The sequence below is a fragment of the Trachemys scripta genome, chromosome 2, assembly GCF_013100865.1.
Source record: "Trachemys scripta elegans isolate TJP31775 chromosome 2, CAS_Tse_1.0, whole genome shotgun sequence".
NCBI classification, from domain to species: Eukaryota; Metazoa; Chordata; order Testudines; family Emydidae; genus Trachemys; species Trachemys scripta.
Window position 1 is genome coordinate 51013034 of NC_048299.1, and position 19987 is coordinate 51033020.

At 42.7% G+C, this 19987-nt stretch overlaps 1 protein-coding gene across 2 annotated transcripts in view; it reads left to right on the forward strand.

Annotated features, from left to right (window-relative positions):
• The first annotated feature begins 1111 nt into the window (after positions 1 to 1111).
• The window catches only part of TMEM106B (transmembrane protein 106B), a 26601-nt gene continuing 7725 nt past the window's right edge, over positions 1112 to 19987 (forward strand). The window contains exons 1-6 of one of the 2 annotated variants that reach the window (XM_034760537.1): positions 1112 to 1250; positions 6200 to 6421; positions 13676 to 13739; positions 15541 to 15700; positions 18050 to 18190; positions 18278 to 18327. In XM_034760537.1, coding sequence (XP_034616428.1) covers positions 6202 to 6421; positions 13676 to 13739; positions 15541 to 15700; positions 18050 to 18190; positions 18278 to 18327 — 635 coding nt within the window. In that variant the 5' untranslated portion in view covers positions 1112 to 1250; positions 6200 to 6201. Of the gene's footprint in view, positions 1251 to 4949; positions 5049 to 6199; positions 6422 to 13675; positions 13740 to 15540; positions 15701 to 18049; positions 18191 to 18277; positions 18328 to 19987 lie in introns of those variants that run through there. The other variant, XM_034760538.1, reaches the window with a different exon arrangement.

The window sequence follows — 19987 nt, forward strand, 5'->3', positions numbered from 1 at the left end:
GAGCCCGGGAGGGGAAGTGCCCGGCCAGCGGCTGGGGTCCGGAGGCAAGGGGGCTGCCTGAAGCCCATAGCGCTCGGGCAGCTCGGCTCTTAAACAGAGCCGAAGAGTCAGGGGAGGAGCAGAGCCGCTATTTTCCCGGACTTGTTCGGCTTTTTGGCAATTCCCCCCGGACGGGGGGTTGAGTGCTGAAAAGCCGGACATGTCCGGGAAAAAGAGGACGTATGGTAACCCTAGCTTACTCGTTCCCTTGTGCATGGTCAGCTCTGCTGACTGGTGCAGGGGTCTCTCTCACACACACATCTCTGCTCTGCTCCCTCCCCACTTGCCTAAAGTAGGTACAATGGGAAAGTCGCCAGTGAAACTGTTAATGGGTTGATGTGGAAAAGGAAAGGAAGCCCTTCTTCCCCCCCCCCCCCATCAATATTCCTGTGCTAGAGATAGGAACAATCTAGCCATCAGTATTGCCCATCTCTAAAACAATCTTTCGCAAGACTCCAGGAGGCTGGGGCGTTAAGAAACAAAAATCACTGAATGTTACAAAACCTGGGATGAAATCATGAAAGCTGGCGACGCTGCAAAGACCAGCATCGCGCACGCACAGCTCCAGGAGAAGTGGGGTCCAAGGGGCTCAGGCGGGGCACTGAAAAAAGGTGGCTCCGGTTAGCAACGTAGCTGTAGGTTTTAGGGAAGGGCTGCGCCGTGCCTGTGCCCTGGGAAGGCCTAGCACGAGTCTGGCTATCGGGGGAACAAGTCAGACCAACGCCAGCAGATTTTACTGCTGAGTCCCGGGCTCCCCAGCCCGGCTGGCGCTGCTCCCTGCGGGTCACGGCGCCCAGCAGCACCCGGAGAAGGGGCATTTCTACCGGGCTTTGGCTAAGCAAACGTGGACTGCTAGAGACGGGCCATGATTGCAATTCGGACCTTCATACCACAGCGCAGCGGCCCCGGCGTGAGGCCGCCTCACGCTGCGGCGGGACCCCGCGGGTGGTGAAGACCCCAGCCCTGAGGGGCGGCTGAGAGGCTCTCCCCAGCCCTGAGCTCCCCCGGCGCTCGCCGCTGAGCCTCAGCCCCGCCCCTCCAGACCGTCAGCCCTTAGCCAGGTGTCCCCTGCCGCGCCTGCGTACTGCGATCGCTGAAGAGGATCCGGGCTCCCGAGCTTGGCGTCGTTGTTTCTCCCACCGCCGGGAGCCGGGCCCTGCCGCGCACGCAGCCCAGTTGCCTCGAGCGAGCAGCCGAGCCCGGCCGCGCAGGTGAGAGGGCGCCGAGTTGGGGACCCCGGGCATCGCGGCGGGCAGAGGGGCCTGGCGGGGCGGAGTGGCCTGGCCGTGTAGCCCTGTTGTGGCCTGGGCGGTGGGAGAGGGGCCCGGTGGGCCGGTGACACTGAGTGCTGGCCGGGGCGCGCGGCGCTGCTGAGGTGGGACGTGCGGCCCAAGATCAGTGTTGGGGGGGAGGGGGGGTAGCTGTGTGCTGAGGTGGGATTTGGGTCTCAGGAGGGGTGGTGTGTGTGTGTGTGTGTGTGGATTGGATTTGCGGCCCAGGAGCGGTGTTATCGTGGGGAGGCAGGGAGAGATGTGTGATTGGATGGGTGGCCTAGGAGAGTGTGTGTGTGTGTGTGTGTGTGTGTGCGCTGAGGTGGGACCTGCGGCCCAGGAGCGGGGGTGTTGTGGTGAGCGGGGAGGAGTTGTGTGCTGAGGTGAGACCTGGGGCCCAGGAGCGAGGTTGTGTGCTGAGGTGGGATGGGTGATCAAGGCATGGTGTTGTCATGCAGTGGTTTTGGTATGTGTGTTTTGTGAGGTGGTCTCTAATAGCTGGTTTTTTTAGGTCTCTGGTGAAATTAAAGTTTCTGCTTCCCGTTTCCCTTTGCTGTGGCTGGGTGGTGGGATTCAAATGTAAACACACCTGGCTTCGCTGAGGGGGTCTCTCTCTATTTTGACCACACAGGACAAAAGTCTCAAGGTCCCAAGTTTCAACTGTTTTCTTGAAACACGTTTTGCTGTGTACTTAGTGGATAGCTGAAGGCTGGGATTTGACAAAGAGCTTGTTAAAGCTTGTATATTGCACATCATTAGACATGCCTACCCAGGCTGAACAGACTTGTGAATATCAAGTCATGTCTCTTTACCTCTTCTACCTTATGTATCCTGAGAGAGTTTGTAATAGTAATGACTAATCCTCCACTGATCAGGCAACTGCAATAAAATGGCTTTTAAAACTGGGTGTATTATCATCATTTTGTTTGCTTTTTTTAGAATTGCATTTTAATTTTGTATATAGTTGAGTGAAATAAGAACTCCACCTTTAATCTGTCTTTTAAAAGAAAAGTTGTATCCATTTAGGCCATGCCTATATATACAGTGGTGCTGCTGGTGAAGACATAAAAAAGCATCTCCATGAGTGACATAAAGTATGTTGGCAGGAGAAGCTCTTCCACCAACATAGTGCTGTGCATATAAACACTTATGTCAGTGTAACTTATATCACTCAGGAAGTGGTTTATTCATGGTCCTGAGTGACACAAGCTATGCTGATGTAGGCTGTAGTGTAGTACTGACAAGTATTATGTCTAAGGAATTGACTACAGGATTAGAAGCCAGGAATTCCTGTATTGTAATCTTGGCTCTGACACTGGTTTGTTGTATGGTTTTGAGGTCAGGCAGCTTCCCTAATTGCTTTTCTTCTGTATTCTCATCTACAAAATGTTAAGGTTTTTAAAATCCCATTGTATTGGGCTATTGTATTGGGGTATTCAGAATTGACGTTTATAGATTTGAGGTATAAAATATATAAGTTATAGATGGACCGGTAGTTTTCAATTAAAGTTGGCATTTGAATCTTCTAGCAGTGTAGCTGGATGAGTTTGTTGCAGCTGTAGCATAACAGGTGCTGGGATTGAATCCACGACCTCTGGATCTAAAAGTATGATCCCCTGGGTATGTCTACCTAGAGGAGTGTGCCTTTCAGTATAGGTAGAGAGACTTGCACTTGCTCTGACTGAGCTAGCATGCTAAAAATAAGTGTGGACATTGTGGCACACATTTGAGTGCAGGTGACTGGCCCCATCCATTGCACATGCCGCAGTGTCCACGCTGCTATTTTTAGCACAGTACCTCCAGCGGTGCTAGTGTGAGCCTGTCTACTTGCCCTGAGTGGTGGCATGTTTTCAGCTGCAGCGTAGGCAATAACCTCTATTGCGTGAGGTAAAGAATTCAGGCTCCATAGCTCCAAGGCTGTGGCAGAATCATAAAACTCTCCAAGTGGACTAATGACAACAGAGGGGCAGAGCCATCTTGTGTACTCAGTGAATAATTTAGTGAATTAGAAACTATTTCTGTTTTTGCTGACCAATTCCAATTATTGTAAATTTGTTCATTATTTAAATCGTTTGTGTGAACATATTTCAGCCTATAAATTGTTCACAAACTACTTCCCGCAGCTTGTGCTGTGGAGAGTTGTATGATATGTATGCCCAAATCCACAAAGCACATTCAAAATGGTTGCAAGAATACCCATATGAGTAGGTTTCCTGATCATGAATTTTCTTGCGACTAAAACTTGGCTTGTATGAATACTTGCTAACACCAACAAAATGGGTCATGAATATTGACACACATTCATGATTTTTAATTCAAGCAAATGTCTGTGTTCACCCAACTGTAATGATGCAGTCATGCTGCTGGGACCATCAGTAAGATGTGTAAGGAACTTCTGACCTCTTTCTATCCTTTCCAGTAGGTTTTACATTATTCCAATAGGTGGTATCTTTTTGATAATCTGAGAAGTCCATACAGAAGGAATGCATGCAAGTTCTTAAAATACTATTTTCTCTGTGTGGGACACCTAAAATATAAAGGAACTCCATTCTTGCAGTTGTACAACAAGATCTCTTTTCTCTAGTACTATAGTGGAAATTAATGGCGTGATCCTGCAGTTCCCACTAAGGCAAAATTCCCTTTCAGTTCAGTGGGAGCTTTGTGTGAATAATGTGTGCAGGATCAAACTTCACATTAGTGAGTTTTTCAAACTCTGTGAAAGACTGTAATCTAAGTCATGGTAGTTGGTGTGCTACCTTGCATAAAAAATGATAATGGTAGATTATATGATCTGACTACTAGAAAGGTACAGACACTCTCAAAAGATTTCACCTTGGAGTCATTTTTCTGCAGTCATAGTGCTCCTACTGTTTATGCCTGGAGCATAGCCATACACCCACTATTTAGAGGATTATTCCAGTTAAAGGTTGGTACAGAAAGTAGGGGCCACCAGCAAGGGCTGGGGCTAATGTACTGGCAAGAAGTCCATGCCCCGTTATCCCTCTCTTTGCTCATCCGTTATCTTCCTGTACTGTGCTTGGTGGTGTGAGGTGGAGGGATGGGTAAATCCATAAAATATATATATCTTCCTCTGTTTTATAAGTGTGTGAAACTTGAAAACTCCTCTATCCCTAGACTGCAAAAAATTTGAAGTTCATTTGCTTTCCCCTTCCCTCAAATCTTCAGGCTCCTGATTGATGCAAGAGGGAAGTGGAGGGCCTTCATTACTCTTCCCCTTTCACTGTTTCCTGGTATTTGCAATGTTAGCAGTCCCCTAGCACTCTACCTGTCTCCTGACCTCTGTTTTTGTATCCTCCATCCCCCTGGAATATCTGCCCTGTCTGTCTCTGCTACTTACAGGATTCCTGACCAATATAAGAGTGAAAATGACAAAATTCTTGTCAGTTTCACGCATGTCTATAGGGTTCCAGAGATAGCTTTCCGTTTCAATCTACTTCTTCATTAGAAAGCTAGGAGCAGCAGTTGGGGTATTAACACTGTCTTTCGATACGGGAAGATAGCCTTATATATGGAAACTGATTTAGAGCCATTTTTGTAATAATAATGGCTAAACATTTATGTAATAATTAAATGAAATGTTAAATTCTGTAGAAATTAATGTCTTTGGCTCCTGTCTCTTCAAGCAAAGTTCCCTAGTTGCCCCTGGTACGTGAATTTTCCAGGCTTGGAATACAGCTTTGTTATGCATTGCTACAGATAGAGGGATCAACATTTAAGGTGTGTGTTGTGGTTTTTTTTTTTTTTTAAAGCTGTTTTTTAAAAAAAGATTAATTAGAAGTATTTTTAAAGTAAGTAATTATAATCTGGATGACATGGTCCACCCAGTCATACAAATGTTAAAGTTGGTCAAAATTGGGGTTTCAGCTGTTGTAGTGTTGATTTGAAAAGCAGGCTGAGTAGAAGACTGTAGATTAATGGTGCAAAACTGGTTTGTAAAGGGCCAAATTCCACACTTGGTTTTCTGTAGGTTGGGGTATAAATTTAGGACTCCATATTCCCCCTCAATCTACACGGTCCCACACTGATGTCAGTGGGATATTTGGATAGAGATCCTTTTCAGACTCTGGCCTATATGTGAAAACTAAACTTTTAGATATTTATTTAGTACTTTATTATTCAGCAATGCTCAAGTGGAAGCTCTTCTCCCCTTTGTCATGATTTCTGTCTCTGCCATTGTTTTCTCATCTTTCCTTGCGTATACCTTTCTCTTCTGTCTCCTTTGTTGTTCCCTTTACAGTTCTTTTCCTGCAGCAGCTCCTAAATCCCACCTCCCTGGGGGCTTGTCTTCACTTCCTTCCTCGTTCTTTTTGCTAAAATGATCAGCGCTGAAATAATTAATGTTGTTGCTGAAATGTTGTTATATTTGAATTTTAGAGTTGATGTCCAATTAGGATAATAGGGTCTAGGGGAATTCACACTTCTCAGTCATTGTTATGGACTATTTGCAGACTCAGGCAGACATGACTGCAACAGTTATGCTCAGTTCATATTTGGAAGCTTCCTTTTCCTTTTAGCGCTCCTGGTTGCAAATATTACTTTAAAAAAAAAAAAAAGCTGTGATTCTGGACAGTTTGAATGTTGTGTGCCATATAAGTATAATTGTAGGGCTGGATGGATCCTGAAAGTTATATATATTTGACTTCTCTGCTGTAGAGCTTCAAAGTGAACTCTGTTAATTGTCAGCTGTTTAATTTCAGACTGCATCTTGTTTTATTCTGACTTCATGTTATTATGAATTCCAAATGAATTGAGTTCTTTTCATTCCTAAACACTGCAGTATTAATAGCACCTCTTGGGTTTTGCATAAGACAGTAAACCATTTTTGAGTTTTTTTACTAAAACATACTTCTAACTCTCTCTACCATCAGACATGGGGAAATCCTTTTCTCACCTGCCTTTACATACGTGTAAAGAAGATGGCTATGATGGAGGTACAGCATCTGAAAACATGAGGAATGGATTAGTTCACTCTGAATCCCATAGTGAAGATGGAAGAAGTGGGGATGTGTCACAGTTCCCATATGTGGAATTTACTGGAAGAGACAGTGTCACTTGTCCCACTTGCCAGGGAACAGGGAGAATTCCACGTGGTAGGTGTTATAGATTAAAATTAAGCATATTTCCTTGTAAATGAAGCTAGTACCCTGCATCCAAATAGCTACAATTCTGTAATTGAAATTTGTTTTTCTCTTCTATTCCTGCACCACCAAGAAGACAGTCAGATTGAGTGCGATGAATCAACATTTTATAAAGTTACCTTTTTAGTATTTGTATCGGAAAAAATCAGTGCAGTACTTTAATCTTGATTTGCTTGTGCTTTATGTGCTCTTAACTCTCCTTGTATCTAGGTATTTTATCCCTTGACTATATTGAAATGACTAGGCAGAGTTATACAGAGACACATTTTATGAGGTCTCTCACTTGAATATATACTGTGGTAATCAGAGCCTGCACCTTTAAGAATATTATTTTAATAATGTTCTCGCTAACCTTTATTTTTAAAACGTGAGAGTCAGTTCAGAATTTTAACTGAATATTAAGTATATGGTCTTCTAGTTGTTTTTTCTGTTAAATGTTTTCAGCATACATTTCTGTTTAACAAAAATGGTCAGACTAGTTTTGTGAGGTAACAATTTGGATGATTGATGTGTAAGCTTGTACTTCATGATACATATTGGTCCCAAACATTTTACAATTCTAACTTTGCAGTTTTATATAACTTTTGACAAAAAGTTATATCAAAACTCTTTATAACTGGTATGTAGTGTATAGTTCTCATTTTATAGATGGGAAAATTTAGGCAAAGGTAGGTATAATATGATCTTTTGACTATGGTAAGGAACTAAGGTACAGAGAATCTGGTGTAATTCTTGCTTTGACAATCTGTACCTTTAAATTACCACACCTCTTAAAATGACCAACAAATACTTGTGAAAAATGGCCGCTGATAAGCCGCTGGCGGGCCAAGATGGTTTGTTTACCTCGAGCGTCCGCAGGCACGGAGGTAAACCTAAGTAAACAAAGTGTCCCGGCGCGCAAACTGCTTACCCTGACGGCCAGGACAGCAACTGGTGGGGAAATTTGGGGGGAGGGGGAGAGGAGAAGCTGGGGGTTGGGGGAGTAATCCCTGTAACCACCCCCACATGATCCCACCCCAGGACCCCCCCCCCCCCCCTTCCCCCCTCTCTGGGGGGGGGGTCTCTGGCCGGGCCGGGCCTGGCTGGGTGACACGGCCGCAGCCTGTTCTGGTGGGCCGGGCCGGGCCAGGTGGCGCGGCCGCAGCCTGCCAGCCCCAGAGCTGCAGCTGCTTCGGAGGCTGCGGGGAGAGCAGCGTGGCCAGAAGCAGAGACACTCTGGCCCTGCCTTTTCCCTTCTGGCTGTGCTGCCTCTCCTTGCTCCCTCTGTTTGGGGGAGGGTTGTGTCCCCCCTCTCTATACCCGTTCATAAGCCGACCCCCTTCTCTGGTGCTTCCCTTTTTTTAATAAAAAAATTCGGCTTATGAACAAGTATATAGGGTACATTAGCAGCTATAGTGTTTTCCTTTTAGATGTCCTTTGCATCTTGTGTTAAAAGCTTTATTTCTCGTTGTCTTTCTCTTTTAAAAAGCAGCCTTTTTTGCCTTTAAGAAGGCTGTTGGACCTCTTTAAATAGTAGCATCTATCATTCTCAACACACGTATTCTGTTTTTTAAAATCATAATTGAGGGATTCAGCTCTCTGCATGCTGTCACGCTTTTGTGTATTGTGCATACCACAAGAAGAGGGTTTTTTTGAAAGCCATGCGTTTTGCATGCATTGAATAGTAAACATCAGTTGTGGTTTGAGAAAATCTGTTTAAATAGGTTGTCTGTTTCTGGACATGAAATATTTTTATCCTGTAACTGCATTGTTGGATGCCCCTTGTTACTTCTACTTTTCTTAAGAGGATGCCCTCGTCTGTGAGTGCTGGTGCTCTTGAAAGTATTCCTGCAAAGGTCCTCAAAGGTATTTGTGATCAGGAGGGTGAAATAGTTAATGGGATTTCATCATATGGTGATATTATCCTTGCTACCTGACATTCCTTGGAGAATTTCTTGCTAGCTAGTAGATAATGTGAGAATATGGGCAAAGTCCCATACCTAATGCCGTTGAAGTTCAACATTCTGGTTTAAAAAATATTCATGCACCTTCAAGTACCTGGTGTACACTGCTTTGAAAATATAAACACTTTTAAAGTGCTAGGTATTATCTAGCTCTATCACAAATTAGTTTTAAGCTGTGCCCTTCATTATGGTGTATTTTACAGATGTCATTTGCAAATGTTCAGCCTCAGTCCTAAAACTGATTATGGTTAGCCTGCTCAAACGATTAATAGAGGCCCATGTCAAAGCAAAATCCATCTCTTCAGTAGAGTAACTCCTCATTTAACGTTGTCCCACTTAACGTTGTTTCAATTGTTACGTCCCTGCTCAATTAAGGAACATGCTTGTTTAAAGTTGTGCAATGCTCCCTTATAACGTCATTTGGCTGCCTGCTTGTAAGATTCTGTGGAAGAGCAGCAACTTTACAAGGGAGCATTGCACAAGTTCCGCTTCTCTGCCTCCTTCCCCTCCCTCCCAGCGCTTCCCCCACCTTAGGCGCTTAGGACTTTCTGGGAGGGAGGGGCAGGAGCGGGGAAGTGCCGTGTCTCTGCTCCTCCCCCTCCCTCCCAGAAAGTCCTAAGCACCGCCAAACAGCTGTTTGGCAGGACTTTTGGGGGGGCGGGGAGGGATGTGGCGTGCTCCTGAGAGGAGGTGGGGGGTGAGGGTGGGAAGAGGTGGCCCTGGAGTGGAGCTGGGACAGGCAGAGGCAAAATTCGAGCCTGTTCTCTGGGGAAGCTGCTGCTGCAAAGGTGCTTCCTAGCGTCCTTGCCTGCAGTGGGCTGTGCCTGTGTGGGGTAAGCCAGGGGCACTTCCCAACCCCAGTACAGTACTGTACAGTATAATGCTTTTTGTCTGCCCCAAAAAATTTTCCTTGGAACCTAACCCCCCGCATTTACATTAAATCTTATGGGACAATTGGATTTGTTTAACATTGTTTCACTTAAAGTTGCATTTTTCAGGAACATAACTACAATGTTAAGTGAGGAGTTACTGTAGTAGACTTTTTTGATAACACTAGAGTTCTTACTGTGTGTTAGGTAACAGGAGGTACAATCCTGGTGAAGACCAGGAAATTGTAGTTTTACATGCTCCCTTTAGGATTTACCTTGACCTTCTAATATGTGTGAAAACTATAACTTCCTTCTCATCACTAGCATGTTGCCATGTGTTAGCTCATCTTTTTGCCCATAGAAGACACAGCTTTAAGTGTAATAGTCTGATTTTGATCAAATTCTCTTTTGGCAAAGTATAATCTTCCTAAAATTACTCTTGCATCTTTAATTTGACAAATTATTCTTCATTTCCCCTCATAAAAATCTTACTCCTGGGGGAACTCTGCACCACTGTGCATGTGCAGAATTCATGTGTCCCACAGAACTTTTTTTCCACAGAAAATACATTCTGCCCCAGAAATGCTGTAGTTCTGCCTTTTGCCCACCGGAGGCCTCTGTGGCACCAGAACAGCCAGTGGCATGAACACAGCCAACTGCTATGGCACCACAACAGTGGGCAAAAGGCAGAACTGTAGCACTTCTGGGTCATAATATAATTTGGGGGATGGTGAGTGGGTGGGGGGGGAAATTCTATGAGTGCGCAGTAGGGCAGAATTCCCCCAGGAGTAGAAGTTCATCACAGCACCCTGCCTGCAGAGCCAAGTTAGGACAGACAGAGTGGGACACATGGGGCTGCTGGGGCGGGTCAGAGGCTGGTGTTCAGATTGGGCGTGGGCTCAGAGGTAGTGGGGTGACAGCATTGAGTCAGGGGCTGAATGTGAGTGGGGGTGCAAGGCCACATGGGGACTGGCGCGGGGGGGGGCTGCAGGGATATATGGGGATGTGGGAGGAGGCTGTAGAAACCCATGGGGCTGGGGATGCGGGGACAGGGCCAGATATGTTTGACTGAATGGGAGAGACTTGGGGTCAGCCTGGGTCTGCATGCGGGAGGCTCCCCAACTCCCTAACAATTCAGTTCTGTATTCCTAGTAAGGAACCTATTATTTGTCCAAAAAAAAAAAAAAAAAATTTTCGTTTTTTTTGTGTTTGGGGGGGGGGGGGGGGGGGGGGGGGGGGAGGAAGGTGGTCTGTATTGATGCAGGCATACCTGCTGACAGGTATTTTGAAATAAAATACCAAAATAATTGAAACTGGCATGATTATATTGTGTTGTTTTGATAAAATATGCAGAATTTTAAAATACTGTGCACAATTTTTTTAATTTTTTGGTGCAGAATTCCCCCATAAGTAAAATGTTGTTTTGGCATAGAACAGCTGCCACATTCTACTCCAGAGAGAGTTGTATTTCAATACAGGTTAAAAGTCCTTGTTCAAGTACAGTTTGTAAAGCATCTCAGAATCTTCTGAGAGGAAAGACACCAAAACCATTTGAAAAAAATAAATCATTTTTTAAAAAATAGCAACACATTTAAGACAATGTAATTTCCAACTAATATCAGTATCAGTGTAGTGGCTTACATAAACCTAACGGATTTAGTATCATTAGGCATCACATCTGGCCTGAGTCCTTCTGTTTTTGTAGTTTTACAACCATATCTTTTTCTCTCCTGTTGCCATGTGAAAGACCCGTACGAAGGGCTGTCAAATATATCAAGTAATCAAATTAAATAGAAATGTTTTTAATTTTCCTGTTCTGGTAATACTAGGTGTTATGATAATAGGTAACACTTAAGTTGTGGATGTTTCTAATATATAATGTTAGAGTTAATGTTTAGTAAATCAAAATAGAAAATTGTTAAACATACAAATTTTTTTATTCAATTTTTACATTAGGGTGACTTATTAAACCATTTATTTGGTATGCATGTCTCATACTAAACATGAAAAATGTGAGCTAATTAATGAAAGTCTGCAATAAAATAATATTTTCATTAGAACTGGCTAATAGAGTGAACTGGTATTTTAAGATAAATTCAATGTGCTATAAAATGAGATTTCAATTTAGGTAACAAAATTGTGAATATATGAGACTATATTGCACAATTGGAATTACAATGTTCTTGGATTCATGCTTTTGTTAAACTGTAGCAATCATATGGAATTTGTTTCTTGTCTTTTGGCCAAATCCAGCTGTTCAACACAATGCACAGAGTAAAAATAAAAGTAGCATTACAGTATTTTTTGCAAGTTTAAAGAATATATTTAAACAATCACATGATTATTTTTTTCAGTTTTTCAAACAATAACAAATATTCCAGATTTTTTCTCAAACCTCTTACCATGTTTCTAACTCTTCATGTATTGCAAACACTAAGATTTTTGCGCTCTGAGGAAACTTTGTGTGGCTTTGTTTTTGTTGTTTCCCCAATCATGAGTCTATCTACAACTGAAAACTGTGCAGAGAAGGGATTGTGGGTTCATAAGAAAAATGTAGAAATCTGTTGGTGTGGACAAGAAACCAGTGTGTTTCAACTTACTTTAACCTCCACAATACCTTATTGCAAAAGGTATGTTTGAGCTGAATGGTGCAATTAATATTTAGATATCTGGGATTAGGCTCCACACTTTAACCCAACTGTTGTCACATGCTGTGTTGCTACATCTACCTTATCTCCTCTCCTGCTTCTTGTACAACTTGCACATTAAATAACCTGCATACGTTCAACTTCTCTTCTATGCAAGTCCTGCTTGTACTTTTGAGCTTTTAGTCATTTTGTTTCATTTATTGGGACTTGTATTTTTTTAGGGGAAAAAATACCATGTGCACAAATTACTAACTCGTAGGTCTTTTTTGTCTTTAGTAGGAATTGTATGGAAAATTCCTGTAGCTCTTAGACTGTTTAGCCCTCTGAGGGAATGTGTACACTGCGGGGGGGGGGGGGGGGCGCAGGGGGAGACCCAGAGAAGGAGGGGGATCTCAAAACCTGGATTCCAGCCTGAGAATGTTGATACTGCTATTTTTAGTCCCATAACGTGAGCCCAGAGTCAAATGAACTGGCTCTGAGACTCACTGCTGCGAGTCTCTTTGTAGATGTATCCTCCCACCTTGCAGGGTCCTTGAGCCCAGGCTCCTGCCCAACCCCACGCGTCTACGCTGCAGTTGAACAGTCCCTTAGCGAGAGCCCTAGGGGCCTGAGTCAGTTAGCACAGACCAGCCGTGAATGTCTAATTGTAGTGTAGACATACCCCAAGGTAGCTCTGGGCTCAGACCCCCAGTGATAATCCTGTATAGTCTCTTCAGACACAAACAATCATAAGTGATCTTCATCCCCTCTCTTCATTTTTTCTGTCTGTCGTATTAGCTACACATTGGAGTTTTTTCCTCCGAAGTGTTGATTATAAGTGCATCACATGTGATAATAGTTCACTGAACTTTCATAGATGTTCAGTTCACTGCCGCAGGAATAATTTGTTGATACTTCATAGGGCGTGTGTTGGTAAACTTTCAGGTGTTCTTTGCATCTGAGGATATTGTGAGCAAAATTCTTGGTCCTGACATTAAAGGTTTGACCCAAATAACACTAGCTCTTGTTCTTGCAAGCTTGGTTTTGGAATTAGTGATTGTTCTTTTTCTTTTGCTGCCATGCTGTTCAGATTGTTAATTCTCACTCATTGATGATTATTCACTTCCTATGCATCATAGGTGTGCATAGTGTATTACAAACTGGTCTTTGCTCCAGGGTGCTTAGAATATTAAAAAATTCTATTGTTGAATCATAAGAAAGGAACAGAGGTCAGAAATGAATGGATTAGATTGGAAACTCTTTGGTGGAGGGACCGTGTATTCCCAGGTGTTCCTACAGCATCTAGTGTAATGGGCCCCTGGTTCTGTTTAGTGCTTTTGGTGGCTAGTGCAACACAATAATTGTCTTCCAGAGAAACAAGTATTTCCTTTCACTGCCCTGTCAAAAAATTGCTTCTTAACCTTTCTTCTGAGATAGAAGCATATGTCCCTTAATATACCCACAGATTGTTCTGCTACGGGGAATTGAAAGAATTTTTGTGTAGCCTATTATCAGAGGGGTAGCCGTGTTAGTCTGAATCTGTAAAAGGACCCTCTGTTGCTTTGTGTAGTCTATGAAGAGATGTTCTATACCTAAGGACACTTTCCAAAATGTTGTTTTAATTACTGTGTCTTTTTAATAAAAAAAAAAAATCCATCATGAGGTGCCATTAAATTCTGCTGGAAAATGCTGTTTGAACTGTTTTTGTTTAGAGATAGCTAAGTCCACCTAAAGATATTTCTGAAAATTGTTCTTGTATATTTGTAGGGCAGGAAAACCAGCTTGTGGCACTGATTCCATACAGTGATCAGAGGCTGAGGCCAAGAAGAACGTAAGTTACAGTAAGAATATGAATGTATGAAATGAACTTTTCTTTTGCTGATATATTGCATCACATTTAACATCAGAATATAGGTGTTGGTTTTTTTTCCCCTCTCCAAAGAAGAAACATAAATGAAGTCACTGAGTAATCTTTTCTTGGGCTCAGTATCTCCAAACAATATTCCTTAACTATATTTCATAACAAAACTAACCACAACTCTCAAAACATTAACAAAAGAGGTTCAGGGTAGCACACACCTGTTTGCTAACAAGGTATTTTGTAGCACGGTGCGTAATGCAGTACAATATCTTTTGGGCTATAGTTATATCAAATGATTAATATTTTAGAAGACTGTGGCTGTACATTGCTTGAGAATCCAGTAGCCTTTACTCTAGACCAAGGGCGAAGTAGCTTTTTACCTGAAGGCAAAAGGCCAAATTCATTGCTGACGTAAGTAGACACAACTTCACTGTCACATCTAAATCAGCAGTGAATTTGGCCCACTGTTATCAAATAAGTCAATTGCTGTTGTATATTTCTTGGGATGGTTTCTTGGTCATCAGTATCAAGGATCAGTAAACTCATTATTCTGGTCTAGCCTTTTTTGTTGCTGCTTTCTCTGTATTAAATTGATTAGATCTGCCCATGTGTTAAACCAGTTGAACCTTAGTGATTTATGATATATTTTATGGTAGACATCAAAAGGTTTTGGATTTTTCTGTAATAGACTTTTTTATTTTCATGTCTAGCACACGTTAGAAATCCTACAGTACTTAATTTGGCAACAGTATAATGTTATCAATTATTAACAAGTACATGGAAATATTAGTGGATAAAGAGATTTTTATAATTCTTTATCTTAGGTTTGTTATCTCTCTGCTAAACCAGCCCCAAGTTCTGATTTCTAACACCTAATGTGTTTTATTGAAGCCATAGCTTTTTTTAATTTACTCATTTATTTGCTAGTAGACCTCATTTTAGAATACTGGCAAGATACCATTTTTATAGGGATGTGACAATTGTCACATTCTATAACTTTAATTGTGAGGACTTGAAGATTATACTGAAAGGTTAAGAATCATCTAGATATGGTACGATGGTAGGTCAGTTCTGAAGAATTTTTTGTTTAGTGTCCAAAACTTGGAACAAATTTGCGGTTTTATAAAGCCGTATTACAAGGTTTTATTTCATATGCCTTGTTTTTTTTTCCCCCAAGAAACCAAAAGTCACAGTTCTTAATGAAACAGACATCTAAGCAAGCTAGTAGCATTGCTATTTAGCTTTAGTATAAAATATTTTTTCCTGTAAGACAGAGTGCTTTCAAGGCATATAGGAGCCTCATTCTCATATATGACAATATTTCAGAATTTGATTTGCTTGCTCTCTCAGTTCTGGCGGTTCTATTTCAAATTAAGAGTATCTTTTGATTGAGGTCTTTTTCTTAAATATATTGGGCCCCAGAATTAGGTTTAAAAATTTTAGACCAGAGCATCCATATGTGTTGAAGTTTGAGTCACTAATTACATCAATTACTTCCGTATTTGAACTCTTCTTGAAAGCAAGATTAATTTATACTCCAAGATTTTTCTTAAACATAATATGCAGTTTAATTGTTCTCAGTTTAAATGGAATTTAAAGAGTTAGAGTGAAAGGTGGAGACAGACTGGATTAAATATCTTGATTTTACATAGGAATGCTTATATACTTACAAAGAAAATAAATGGTAGGAAAGGAGTGGTTTGAATTTTATAACAAATCACTTTTGTTGGTAATATCACTAGATTAACACTTTTTTTTTTTTTCTTTTCAGAAAGCTTTATGTGACTGCTTCTGTAATAGTATGCTTACTCCTTTCTGGTCTGGCTGTATTCTTCTTATTTCCTCGTTCCATCGATGTTGAATACATTGGAGTGAAGTCAGTATATGTCAGTTATGAAACAAGTAGGCGTATAATATATCTAAATATTACGGTAAGACAATCTGAACATTGTGGTAAAGTGAACAGTAAATGTGTGTAAATAGTATCCCCTTAAAACACAACGTATGGATCCAGTCAAAAATGCTTTATTATATAGAATTTTACTAGGCACATAACGTGTATCATTTATTTGTAAGCATTCTGACAGTGTTTACCCCAACAGGCATTTTATGTGGTTTTTAAAGATAGTGACAACTGTTTGGGTGGTCAAATTCTCTTCTCCAGTTTGTATAATCATGGGCTGCTACCCTCAGTTTACTGTCAGACTTTCATCTGGTCTGGATCTTTGGGGAACAGTAGAGGTCTTGCAGTATGACTTAGAGCTTGGGTAGGCAACCTATGGCACGCGTGCCGAAGGCGGCACGCGAGCTGATGTTTAGTGGCACTCACACTGCCCGGGTCCTAGCCACCGGTCTGGGGTGCTCTGCATTTTAATTTAATTTTAAATGAAACTTCTTAAACATTTTAAAAACCTTTTTTACTTTACATACAACAATAGCTTAGTTATACACCTCTACCTCGATATAACGCTGTCCTCGAGAGCCAAAAAATCTTACCGCGTTATAGGTGAAACCGCATTATATTGAACTTGCTTTGATCCACCGGAGTGCGCAGCACCCCTCCCCGGAGCACTGCTTTACCGCATTATATCCGAATTCGTGTTATATCGGGTAGCATTATATCGAGGTAGAGGTGTATATTATAGAGCTATAGAAAGAGACTTTCTAAAAACGTTAATGTATTACTGGCACGTGAAACCTTAAATCAGAGTGAATAAATGAAGACTCGGCACACCACTTCTGAAAGGTTGCTGACCCCTGACTTAGAGGTAGAAACTGGGATTTTTCCTGATCTGCTCTGGGAGGGTGAGCCAGGATTCTGGGTCTACTATTAAGAAAGATATGCCTTCCTTAAATCTATACCTGTACTCCACTAAAAATAGTATACAGGGTGACTGCAATTGTTGAGGCGGATACTTCTTAAAATGTGGCCTTCTAAAATGTAAGTAATGTAAGTGTTTAGTACCAACATGCTGAATTGGATAGAGTGGGGCCATCACTGTTCACTAAATAATTTGGTGCAGAGGTGGCAGCATGCTGGAAGGAGGCTAAGAAAAGGAGATAGTCTGTGGATACAATAGCTAAAAGGCTCCCCATGTAGTGTATGCATTACAGATCCACATTCTCCTGTGAACAAGGGAAGTAGATTCAGTTTTACTTTCTCTCACAAATCTTCATGGAGTTGGAATCTTTGATGAAAACTCAGTTATTCATTTTATGTGAACAGAAATGAATTTCCTGTTGCTTGCATAAATTAATGAGCTGACAGTGCAGGGAAGAAAATTGGGTATAGTTCTACAACACTCACATTCTTGCCATTTAAGACCTTGTTTATCCTAGAAGAAATGAGATTTAATAAAAATATTAGCTAACATTTGTGAAAACACCACTGTCTCTGCCTGCACCAGATGCTGCCTAGTGTTTTAAAACATGTTTTAACACATTGGTTCTCAGTACACATTTTTGGTGTCCACTCTCATATTTTTTTCCTAAGATACTAGATTGGCTTTAGGAAAAACAAATAAATATACATGTCCAAATCATTGTAATTTATTTATTGCTACTTAGTAAGTCTGTTGTGAAAAGTGATATTAACTAAAATAAAAGTATCACTTTTCACAGCAGACTTACTCAGTCCTGGCAAGCCTGGGGACAAATTGAACCCTGGATGGGAGTTGGGGGAGGCAGCGGGGATTACAGGCGATGGGGTGGGTGAGTGGCCAGGGGAGGCAGTGGGAGGCTGGAGTCTGAAGCCCTGTGACCAGCTCCTGAAGCCCCACAGCCAGGGGACAGGGCCCAGGGATGGAGCTTGAAGCAATGTGGCTGGAGCCCCAGACCTGTTGCTGTCTCGGCACACCAGGGCTGAAGCCCAAAGCCTAGCCCCAACACCCCAGGAAAGTTGGGAACTCACCAGCTGCCTGCTCCTCCTCCAGTGTTGTGCCCCAGGTGTCTCCAGAGGGGTGCACGGCCCAACCCCTGCTGGCAGCCTCAGCACCAACCCATCCAGGAGCAACAGGGAGGGGCCGCTATTTTGCCACTTCCTCTCACCCACATCACAGCTCAGGGGGCTGTGGCCGCAAGAAAAGCCCCTGGTGGCTGCATGCGGCCATGGTGGCTGCGTTTGAGAAACACTGTTAGATAATATGTTTAGAAAAGTATGTGGAGTTAGATAAAGCAAAAGATAGCTTATACACCTATTCACTTTGATATGAGACTTAATTTTCAAAACAGTTCTTTCTCAAGAAACTTATGGGCAATTCTAAAGTTTGTTTTTTTTGCAGAACACCCTAAATATAACAAACAACAATTATTATTCTGTTGAAGTGGCAAACATTACAGCCCAAGTTCAGTTTTCAAAAACCGTTATTGGGAAGGCACGGCTAAACAATATCACCAACATTGGTCCACTGGATATGAAGCAGGTAAATGTGGATATGTTTTTGATATGAGCCGTATTTGATCTTATGTGTTTCTTATTTCATTGAAAAAATTTTTTTTTGTTTTTCCAGATTGATTATATGGTGCCCACAGTCATACAAGATGAAATGAGCTACATGTTGTAAGTGTTTGGCTTTTAAAATACATATGTGTATACAACATTGTACTAATGATGCTATATAGTGGTGCCCACTAAAAACTAACTTTTACCACATTGTTGTACTTGTGCTATATTTGGATTAGGAATTACTGAATATACAACAGTAAAGCACATACTGCTTTTTTATGAATGTTAGACAGGAACATGGGCATTGCTGTAGTCCAGGGGTTGGCAACCTATGGCACGCGTGCCGATTCTGAGTGGCACGCTGCTGCCCACTGGGAGGAGGCGGAGGAGGAGGGGCGGAGGGGCCGGAATGCACCACACTGTGGGAAGAAGGGGTGGGGGGGGGAAGCTTGGCTGCCGCAGGATCAAGTTTCTGCCTCCTGCCCCCACAGCCCCCCCCCCCCGCCCCACTCAGCCCCTTCACCCGCTGCTCTCCCCTGCAGGGGCAGGAGACAGAAGCTTGGTCCTGCGGCAGCCATGCTCTCTTCCCACAATGTGGTGCATTCCGGCCCCTGCTCCTCCCAGAGGAGCAGAGCCAAGCGCAGCGTGCTGGCTGCTCCGTAGAGCAGGCAGAGAGAGGTAGGGACGGGCCTGGGGGAAGGGGGTGGAACAGGGCATATCCCTCCCAGCCCCCTGCCATGAGCTGCTCAGGGCAGGGGGCTGGGAGCACCCCCACGAGCCGAGCACCCCAGCCCTCTGCCCTGACCTAGAGTTGCCCCCAACACCAAGCCTTGTGCCCTGCACCTCCACACACACACTCCAGCCCTTTGCCCTGACCTTGAGTCCCCCTCCCCCCCCCCCGCCCCCCTCCCTGGCCCCCGGTTCCCCCCCCCCCCCCCCCCCCAACACCCAGCCCTCTGCCCTGAACCCCCCACCCAGAGGGCTGAGCAGGCTGGCATCGTAAGATCAGCATTTTAATTTAATTTTAAATGAATCTTCTTAAACATTTTGAAAACCTTATTTATTTTATATACAACAATAGTTTAGTTATATAATATACACTTAGAGAGAGACCCCGTCTAAAAAAAAGTTACAATGTATTACCAGCAGGCGAAACCTTAAACTGAATAAATGAAGACTCAGCACACCACTTCTGAAAGCACCTACCCCTGCTGTAGTCAATCAGAACAGTGGTTCATCTACATTAGTTTCCTGTCTCTAGCATTAGCCAGTACCCAGTGATTCAGAGAATGGTGGAAGAATTCCTGTAATGGACTAATTTAGAATAATCTGCTCCAAGAAAAAGTTTCTTCCTAACTAACTGTCTGGCTGGGAGTTGATTTATGATGCAAAACATGAGGGATATAATCCCTCATATTTATTCTATTTGGACTGTGGATGTTACTACGGATGTACAATGGTAATCCCTGTGGTTGCAATTGAGGAGACACTTAATTTATAAGCATTTGTTCATTTATAACTTCAAAAAAGAAATGTATTTGGGTTGAAATTTCACTTGAATTTTGTAGTTTGGGAAAATTTAACTTTGCCATTTTTGTTACCATACTATGAAGAATCTTTTGTCCATTAACGTCTTTCAGGCCTGGTCCACACTAACCCCCCATTTCGAACTAAGGTACGCAAATTCAGCTACGTTAATAACGTAGCTGAATTCAAAGTACCTTAGTTCGAATTTACCGCAGGTCCAGACGCGGCAGGCAGGCTCCCCCGTCGA